General features: G+C 37.3%; 2 protein-coding genes across 3 annotated transcripts; both read left to right on the plus strand.

Annotated features, from left to right (window-relative positions):
* The first annotated feature begins 187 nt into the window (after positions 1-187).
* On the plus strand, positions 188-3,970 carry LOC111803240 (protein yippee-like). 2 transcript variants are annotated; one of them, XM_023687559.2, is made up of 6 exons: positions 188-355; positions 472-604; positions 2,107-2,150; positions 2,930-3,038; positions 3,121-3,176; positions 3,635-3,970. In XM_023687559.2, exons 2-6 carry the CDS (start codon positions 509-511, stop codon positions 3,717-3,719), a joined length of 390 nt encoding a protein of 129 aa, XP_023543327.1. In that variant the 5' UTR covers positions 188-355; positions 472-508; the 3' UTR covers positions 3,720-3,970. The 2 variants fall into 2 exon arrangements, with proteins under 2 accessions (XP_023543327.1, XP_023543326.1); XM_023687558.2 differs by having other exon boundaries at positions 190-360.
* Positions 3,971-5,010: 1,040 nt separating this feature from the next.
* On the plus strand, positions 5,011-8,313 carry LOC111803214 (uncharacterized). Its single transcript, XM_023687523.2, has 6 exons — positions 5,011-5,169; positions 5,379-5,597; positions 5,696-5,816; positions 6,347-6,461; positions 6,658-7,557; positions 7,777-8,313. The coding sequence occupies exons 2-6, from the start codon at positions 5,450-5,452 to the stop codon at positions 8,011-8,013; spliced, it is 1,521 nt and encodes a 506-aa protein (XP_023543291.2). The 5' UTR covers positions 5,011-5,169; positions 5,379-5,449; the 3' UTR covers positions 8,014-8,313.
* Positions 8,314-9,846: the final 1,533 nt, after the last annotated feature.

The raw sequence follows: 9,846 nt of genomic DNA on the forward strand, positions 1-9,846 counted from the left end.
TATGAAACTATTTAGAGCAATTTTTTTATTTCTAAAATATTTTTGGATATAAAAATTTAGAGATTTATTAATTTGAATAATAATAATAAATTATGAATATAAATTCTCGTCGACGGAAATCTGATCACGAAAAATACGCGTTGTTTTGGAGGATTAATTCACAAAAGATATCATATAAATAGCTAATTGAATTTCAAGTTCGTACGTCGTTTTCGACTTCATAGAAACTGGTATTGATCGAATTATTTTTTTCTCGATTACTCGTTGAATCCATTTGTGACCGCCAGCGACGATCATCGGATTCTGATTCCACTTCCTCTTTTTCCTCTGTTTCAGCCTTCCCGGAATTTGCTTTGTAAGGTTGATCATGCCGATCTTTGTCTTGTTATTGTTGTTCTTCTTCAGTAGATCGATTTCTAGTAATTTTTCTTTGTTTTTCCGATTCTGGTATACTCGTTTCTCTTCGAACAGAAGCTGATTGGTAGAGATATTGCTGCAAGGAGAAGAGATGGGAAGGCTACTTTTGACTACTCTGGAAGGAAATTTCTATAGTTGCAAACACTGTAAAACTCATCTCGCCCTTCAGAAAGACATAATTTCAAGGGTATCTAATTCGATTACTCTATTCCACATGCACATTTGAGTAGCGCATTTGATATTTTTGCTGATATTTTGTTGTATTGTGTTGATGTTGTTATTGAGTTGTGTTTGATGGAGGCTAACCAGTGAGTAAACTGTTTGTTTCGAGTGTTTATTTTGGTAAAAGGAAATCGGTATCTATAGGAAAAAGAGTCTTTAATGCTCTAAAAGATTGATTCAATGCTTTGGACCACGCATCCGTTTTGAGAATTTTGATTCCTAGCATTTGAATGCTCCTTATACCTTTTAGCTTACGTTTATAAACTAGGAACTGTCAGAAAATTGTTCTTTGTTTAATCCTTAATCCTGTCTTAGTCTTTTGCTTGTAGTGCTTAATTTGCTGCCTGGGTTGTTCTGTTTCTTTGTTCAATTAATTCTGCATTCATCGAGTGATTTAGAACATCACAGATTTGCCTTGTACATTTACGACAGGATTTGTTGCGCATATGGTGATCGATTTTATCATACTTATCAGAAGTATTACACGCATGATTAGTGCTAATAGTGTTGAAGATTGTTGGGAGGGGTCCCACATTAGCTAATTATAAGGGGTTGATCATGAGTTTATAAGTAAGGAATACATCTCCATTGGTATGAGGCTTTCGGAGAAACCAAAAGCAAAGTCATGAAAGTTTATACTCATAGTGGACAATATCATACCATTGTGGAGAGTCGTGGTTTCTAACAAATAGGGATTCTAACTGCATTCTCATTACCGTATTCGTACGACTGCCCTTTAAAATACTCCCTTTTCCTGAAGATGACTCCATCCACCCATATAATTTCTTGTAGATTCCAAGTAATTTTCGTTATGTGAGTGATAAGAATTTTAGTCTTTTTTCTATTGAATATGTTTGGTCGTTTGTGGCTTTTTCTAATTCACATGCATTAGAATCTTTATGTGGCTGCTGATGTGCTTTTAGAACTTGTTTTTATTGTATAAAATGGTTTGCTGATTTCAGCATTGGTATCTTTATGTCAAGCACTAGATTGCTCCTTATTTTGAGATGCTAAAGGACCTACCTATGTCAGTGAATCCCACACTTGACATTCATGATAGACGCTATGCTTTTTCAATCTCATAACTACTTCATAATATAACAACAAAATTCGATCCCGAGAACTTTTACTTTTATATTTTGTAGCGGCCCAAGCTCACTGCCAGCAGATATTGTCCTCTTTGGGCTGTCCCTTTCGGGCTTTCCCTTGAAGTTTTTAAAACGTGTTTACTAGGGAGAGGTTTTCACACCCTTATAAATAATGATTTGTTCCCCTCTCCAACCGATTTGGGATCTCACAATCCACCCCCTTTGAGACCAGTGTCCTCGCTGGCACTCGTTCTTCTCACTAATCGATATGGGATCTCACATATTTGCATCCCTAATCTTTTTTTTACACTTCTGCATATTATAGTATCAGAAAGATACATGGACATACTAACATAATTCTGCTTTGCTTTTGTTACAGACTTTTCATTGCAGGCATGGGAAGGCGTACTTGTTTAATAACATGTGAGTTTACGCTTTGGTGTTTATGATAACATTCGGAGTTTTAAGGCCTCTTGTCAGTTTATTCTTTGGTCCTCCGCTTTCTGTAGTTATCCTTTAGGTCTTTACTTGATTGGAGCCCCTTGTTTTAGTTCGACTCCTTTTGTTTTGGGGCTTTATTTTTTATTTTTTACTTTTTGTATTCTTTCATTTTTTTTTCTCTATGAAAACTAGGATCTTCATATTAAAAGAAGTATAACATTTGGCATCTTGATTCACTGGAATCCTGGACGTTTATATAATAGTCCTATTTCCAAGTGCAAAACAAAATGTTTAATGTTTATGGTAGATCAGGTGCTTAAGCTGGAACGAGAATATACCGCTGCTTTTGTTCATCGAATTATTTGCCTACTTCTTCGGATGCGTACTTCGTTTTCTATGATTCATGCTTCTGTTGTTCCGTTGTCCTGTTCTCATTTAAGCTTTTCCTGATGGAATGGGATACTGGCCTTTCTTAGTAGTTTATTGTAAACTTAACTAACCGCAGCCTGACATGCTATGAGCTAATTAACAGTATTAATTCATTGTCGATCGTGAAAGCACGATCTATAGAACAAAAAAATGATGCTGGTATCTGCTGTCTGTGCTTCATCCATTGTATTTTGTTTCTGGATTCTTGTGGATGATACCCACATAGGAATTAGATTGGATAGTTCGTAGGTGCCCTTAAATTGTTGCATACAGGATATTGTCATACTCATTAAACCTTCCACCAACATTTTGATTTCTATAATGCATCGCAGTGTCAATGTCACAGTTGGAGAACTAGAAAAGCGGATGTTGATCACAGGATTGCACACTGTTGTTGACATATTTTGTGTTGGTTGTGGCTCAATTCTTGGTTGGAAATATGTAAGATCTTCTGTTTCTTTCTTGCTTTCTTTTTTTACCTTTTGATTTTCAAACCTTTTACTGATACCTCTATCGATTCCAGGAGATTGCACATGACAAATCCCAAAAGTACAAGGAAGGGAAATATATCCTTGAAATGTGAGGCCACTATACTTGGTAGTCATTTTTAGTTCGAGTTCGGGAGTTCAAACCTCTAATCTCTTTCGGGGATATATATGCTTAAATCAATTGAACTATATTTGTGAGATCCCACGTTGATTGGAGATGGAAACAAAACATTTCTTATAAGGACGTGGAAACCTCTTCCCAGTTTTAAAACTTTGAGGGGAAGCCCGAACCCAAAAAAGACAATATCTGCTAGCGGTGAACTTGAGCTGTTACAATATCCATGTTGGCAGTATACTTGTAGTTTTTATATCTTTGAATCAATGTTGAAACGTTAATGCATCGATTACGTTGTTGATCATCATCAAATATCAAATTTAGAAAACATTATGATCCATCAATCTCTCTGTAAATTATGTGAAGATTCCACCTTTGTATCGCCCTGAACACAGTTCTTGACTTCTTTTTGGTCTTTGGGAAAAACTTTGCAGGTTGAAGGTGTTGGGTCCTGATGGAAACAGCTACTTAGCAAGCCATGATCCGCAGCTTGCAGGAAGCGATGGCGACGATGCTTGATCTGCTGTCGAGTTCGGAAGTAGATAAGACCTTCTTTCTCCTTCTCCCATCCCCTTTTTCTTTGTTTCCATCTTATTATTGCCATTTAGCTCTTTCTTAAGCTTTTTGGTACACTGCCACTGCAGTTTTGGCTAGTAGCACAAGAACAACCTTCCTTTTCCAATTCATTGACTTTCAAATTTAAATTAAATGAATAATAATTTTTAGGATGCTGGAATGAACAATGCATGCTCCTTTCTCATTCAACTTTATAGACTTTGTCTCCGTTCATTCATTATTGCAATTTTTGTAGTAATATTTTGTCGTTCCAAATTTATAACCTCTATAGAAATATCGAAAATTTTGAAATGTTGAGGCGAAGTTTGGCCATAATAAGCGTCCATACCAATCTGTTATGACCCGATGTTCGAGGTTTCGAAACTCGAACTAAAATTTAAACTAAATGAAAGTATCCTATTACAAGATGTACAATTCAAATAGAAAAATGGGTTCGAGATACCATTACAAATCGGCAAAATACTCAACCTATAAAAATAGATCGATACTCCAAAACGACTCTTTCTGTGACCGTGCAGCTCTCGAAGTACCCCTTTCCCTTCTCGATTTATGCTGAGTTAATATATTTTTTTTCTGAATAATTGTAGGTTTGTAATTAAGAATAAAATAATTATAGTAGGATTATTTAACTTTAAACTTGAAGCATTTTCCCAAATATATTAAATATAAAATATAAAAAGAATTGGAGAGCCAATCATTGAAACTCAAAGCTTCCATAATTCAGGAGTGGGGTCCACGTGGTGGATGAAGGAGGCAAATACCCAATTTGAAAACCACACGGTTCTCGAGGCCCACTTTAGGGCCCATTAATTAAAAAATATTCGGACAAAACATCCACCGTCCGTCCGATCAACAAATTTTCTTCACCCGAAAAATCCAACGGCCCACATTTAAATCTTAGAATCATTTCGTTTCCTATTTTTTATTATTATACAAATTTTGAAATTCATTCTTAATTTATACAAATCTAATAATCAACTCAACAACACTAATTATCATTCTCAATAAATAAATTGAACCATAATTATTATATAATATTTATTCCAACGGATAAATTATATGAATTTAGTTAAACATATAAAATATAAATTAAATTAAACATATAAAATATAAATTAAATTAAATTAATCGATCCAATGGAGTGCAAAGCTAATAAATTTAGTGAAATAATTCAAAATCAGTTTTTTTTTTTTTTTTTAATTATTATTTTTAAATTACTTGAACGGCCACATGGGTGGCGAAGCCGTGGAGTGCTGAGTTAGCGAGATACTGCAAAGACCTATGCAAACTCTTCAGCTCTCCATTCCCATTTTCTCGCTCTTTACTGCTCGACGATTGTATATATAATCTTCCGATCGAATTTCCACCGGAGCATCGCCGGCGTTTAGAAATGGTAATCACTGTTCTTCGATTGCTATGATTCATGTGAAGTAATTAGTCTCTCGTTGTAATTATGTCTCTTGTATTCGACTCGTTGCGTTTTAGTCAGATCTGTTGGTTTTGTCAATGTAGAGGAGAGAAGCGAAGTTACTGTGTGATTTTGTTTTTGACTTGAGGTTTTAGCTTGTTCGTCTAAACGTAAGGTATTTGATCAATGCTCAGATTTGGACCTGAGTTTCGGAGAAAGAACCGACGGGATCGTACTTAGCTTGTTCTTAGTTAGAATATCTGGAATGTTTACAGACGAGACGGACGCAGAGCTCGCAATGTTGTTCGATATGCGAACGGTTGAGAAGGAAATGGATAGTGAGAATCTGCCGCATAGGAGCTATACGGAGGATGTTGATCCTAATTCAGAAACCGTTTCGTTTTCGAGTTCCGGTCAGACATTTTTCCTTCCCGCCGTTTTAGAAATTTCGAAGTTTAGGTTTCAATCGGCTTTTTAGAAGATTTGGCATTTTTTGATTCGTATATTGCAGAACCTAATAATGATGGTGAATGTTCTCCCATCTCCAAGAATTTTGTTTCACCTGTTCCACCGCGGAAGATCAAAACGGAGGATTTTATGGATTCAGAAAATGAAAAATCTGATTATGACTGGTAAGTAAATTACATTCACTCCGATTTCATGCCTCAGTGATGAATTAGCTTTCCTTTTCCATTTGTTGTAAATGAAATTTAAATACGAAGCATGTAATATCCAATTTAGGAGTAGCATTGATTGGTACAGTAGGGTCGAATGTTCTTCATCAATGGATGCCTTTTCAAATAAATTCAAGAATTCATTAAGCATTAGGATGTAAACAGTAAACCTCACTGAGTTTTCTGGTCCTACTCGAACTCAAATAATGCGCCTGTTCTTGTTTTCTTCTTTCACATGTGGTTCTAATACGTCGTCTTCGTCAGCGTTATCATTCCCATTTCTTCTGTTCTTTGGAGAATAAAACAGAGCTCCGTTACCTTTGCCTTTATTATTCACATATAGTGTTCTTCGTACTTCCCTCGAACTTTATGAAAGATTTGAATTATGGTATGCAGTTGTGAGTATGGTATATATTTGAATTATGATGCTTTTAATTGTTTCATTGTTAACAAATTAGCTATTCATTGCATTCTCTTCTGTTTCTCAGGCTCCTCACACCACCTGGAACCTCAATCTTTCCATCAATGGAGACGGAATCACAGAAAAATGCAACAGATAGGAGTGATATGCTGAATTCTCGTTCCACTGCTCTGAAACCTAAGGTAAGAACTGTCAAGAAATTTGACAAACCAACTGAATTGCTGCAAAATGAATACTTATCAATGCATGTGGATGGTAGGGAAATCAGATTCCAAAAGACCTTTCTTTTGGATAATCAAAACCGTAGAATTTGCAGTTGTTCAATCTCAATTTTCCCAATTTGCTTACCTTACAGCTTTACACTCTTTTTGGTTGCAGCTAGTAAACATCCAGGAAGAGTCTAACAAAATGAGTAATATAGCTTCCAAGCATCCTAATTTTCAATCTGTACAACTGAATTCTTCATGTGCTAGCAATAGAAAAACATCATCTAAGGCTTCTGCAGCTACTACTGCCTCCAGATCTGCGACACCAACTTCACGGCCAACATTAACTAAAAGTACAAAGCCTTCAAGATCATCCACGCCAACTTCACGAGTCAACACTAAAGCTTCAGCGCCTCCGATGAGGTCTTCAACGCCTGCAAAAACTACTGCTCGGTCTTCAACACCAACTGAAAGATCCATGGGAACTACAAAGCAAACATCTAGATCAGCAACGCCTAATCGCTGTCCATCAAAGCCAACATGTTCGTCTAGTGTATCACATCCCAATGGTCGATCAACTTCGACATCGAAGTTTAATGCTAGAAGTTCTAGTAATCCAAGACCTTCTCGGGGGCCCTTTCCATCCATTAAAACCAGACCTTCAAAGCCCTCTGAGGTGCCAAATTTTTCACTTGATGAAGCTGGGCCAGCTTCAGCCACCAAGGGAAGGCCAGTAGTAGTGAGTAGTGCTAAATCATTATCCGGCAGGACTATGTCTAATGGGAAAACTAGGCAGAAACCAAGCTCTCCTACGAAGCAACTTGGCTCAAACAGTGGTAAAGTATTTCCATTCAAGCAAAGAATACGTTCCTCTGATGATAATGAGGTTAGCCCTGTGGTCATGGGGACAATGATGGTTGAAAGGGTAGTCAACATGAGAAAGCTTGCCCGTCCAAAGCAAGACGACTACCGCCCGAGCAGCGGTGATCCTACCAGCAAGTCCTCTGCTGACGTCTCTGGCTTCGGAAGAACACTTTCAAACAAATCACTAGATATGGCATTGAGGCACATGGTATGCATCCCCCTCTTTCTTCCATTTCCTTCATATATCCAATATTACGTTAGATAAACATGATCTTTACTAATATGAACCATACTTCCTGCTTAATTTCAATCCAAAAGTAGCCATCCCATTGTTCTTAAGCTTAATCATAGGCAACCAGTACTTGATTACAATGACTCATTCAATCCTGTAATCTGTAATTCAACGTGAACTCATTTTCTTATACAGGATATAACACGAAGCATTTCGAGTAAAGTACGGCCAGTGAATACAAAAACTCAGTCTTCCTCCATGGACAATGGCAATTCAAGGTCTGCAAAAGTTGGAACGATTGGAATTTCAGACTCTCCCCTTGCTACTAGCAGCAATGGCAAGTCTGCACCAAGCGTATGGAGTAGTTCCATTCGTCTAGATGGCAGTGAGACCGAAGATAATGACCTTGCCATGGAGATATTATCGTCCTAGGGAGCTCCTTCTCCTCTGGTTACCTAGCAATGTAATCATTACGAGTGATATGAAAACCTCAGTGAATAGGAGTTGGAACCCTTTGAATAATTAGGTTAGACATGGATAAGGTCAAAGCTCTCGAAACAAAAAACAAGTTTCTTGGCCAAAGATTCGAATCTCCATGAAGATAGGATTATCAATCTTCCTTCAATGTTCTTGACATGTAACTCTAAGATATGACTTGCAAATTAGGGTCAAGAAGCTCTTTTGGCTAAACTTGAAGGAAAAAGTGCAAAACCTAAAACTAATTCATCATAATTTGTTCATGAATTGCCTTAAGATCAAAGCTCTTGAGAAAAACAACAAATTCTTCGATCCAAATTTCAAAGACAACATAAAATATGATGATCAATCGAACTCGAGCTCTATGAAGAGGGGTAGTATTGTATCTGACGCGTCCTCGAGAGATCGGTCGGCTTCCCGGGCTTCAGAACCTGAAGAACAACAGTAGCAGGCATCTTCTCCTTGTCTTGCTTACCCCCTTTGTTCAATGGTTGGAACCTCATTGGGGATTAGTTCTGCAATTGTCTTCCAATACTTCTTCTCAGCTTCAGCATAGAACTTGTCTCGGTTAGCTATATATTGCAGTCCTGTTAAGTTCAAATCTGGTAATAAAGCATTCCACGGTGGTTGAGGAAGCGAATAAAACATTTCTGGTAAGGGTGTATAAACCTCTCCCTAACAGACGTGGCTTAAAACCGTGAGACCGACAGTGATATGTAACTTAAAACCATAAGACCGATAGTGATATGTAACTTAAACCCGTGAGACTGAAAGTGATACGTAACAGGTTAAAACAGATAATATTTGCTAGACGGTTACAAATGGTATTAGAACCAGATACCAGGTGGTGTGTTAGCGAGTACGCTGGCCCCCAAGGTGAGTAGGTTGTGAGATCTTACTCGGTTGGAGAGGGGAACAAAACATTGCTTATACCAATGGTGTGTCGATGACTCAGGCACACCATTCTAAGTCACCACAACATTCATTTCAGATCTCAAAAACTTGTGTTAACAATCTTACACCTCTCAAAGGAAATTCTTCCTCCGGCTCCACCGCCATCGGGATTAAAGGATCGGGCCGTCCGATTCGCCAAAATCTCCATCAAAGCCCTTCCCGTTCTGCTCCGGTGAGATTCTAGAGATTACCCCATCGGCCGAGAAATTCGAAGGCGAAGTCGGCGGCAGGTCGTCTCCCTGGTTAACGGCTGGTTGACGAAGATCGGTGACGAGTCGGCGGCGGCAGACTCGTCTTCGAAGGTAGAAAACGATTCGAATCATTGAGACAAAGGCGACGTTCGAATCCGCTGGAGCCGTCATCGAACGGATGAGGAGGCGTTCCGGCGAAGGTTGACATGGCGTTTGCGTATTCTGTTTCTCCCTCCGGCGACGGTCAACTGTCGATCAATCATTCCGCGTGAATGTTTCTCTGCAACTTCCTGACCGTTTCCGTTCATCAGTGTAAGAAATGGAAAAGAACTCGAGGGCGTTAATCTCTCTCTCTCTTTTTTTTTTTTTTTTTTTTTTTTTTTTTTTTTTAATTTCAATAATATCTTTAAATTTAAAAATAAAAATAAAAATATATTTTAATTTAAAAATGTCATTAATATCTTTAAATTAAAAAATAAAAATTCAAAATATGGTAACTACCAAAAAAAAAAAACTATTTGAGAACATTGATCAAGTCAAAACAAATAGAAATTAATATTTTAAACCTATAAATTCTAATTTGGAAGAATGCTTAAACATATTGCCAAACTATAAAAAAAAATGAAGAATATATATATATATA

The sequence above is a fragment of the Cucurbita pepo genome, chromosome 10 (genome assembly GCF_057944985.1).
Source record: "Cucurbita pepo subsp. pepo isolate OVF chromosome 10, ASM5794498v1, whole genome shotgun sequence".
Lineage (NCBI taxonomy): Eukaryota > Viridiplantae > Streptophyta > Magnoliopsida > Cucurbitales > Cucurbitaceae > Cucurbita > Cucurbita pepo.

Bases quoted from the DNA above. Each gene is read 5' to 3' on its own strand.
- LOC111803240 (XM_023687559.2), top strand. From the start codon at position 509: ATGGGAAGGCTACTTTTGACTACTCTGGAAGGAAATTTCTATAGTTGC. The intron at 2,151-2,929 runs GTGAGTTTACGC...AATGCATCGCAG, and splicing joins GCGTACTTGTTTAATAACAT to TGTCAATGTCACAGTTGGAG. The intron at 3,177-3,634 runs GTGAGGCCACTA...AAAACTTTGCAG, and splicing joins GGGAAATATATCCTTGAAAT to GTTGAAGGTGTTGGGTCCTG.
- LOC111803214 (XM_023687523.2), top strand. From the start codon at position 5,450: ATGTTTACAGACGAGACGGACGCAGAGCTCGCAATGTTGTTCGATATG. The intron at 5,598-5,695 runs GTCAGACATTTT...CGTATATTGCAG, and splicing joins CGTTTCGTTTTCGAGTTCCG to AACCTAATAATGATGGTGAA. The intron at 6,462-6,657 runs GTAAGAACTGTC...TTTTGGTTGCAG, and splicing joins CCACTGCTCTGAAACCTAAG to CTAGTAAACATCCAGGAAGA.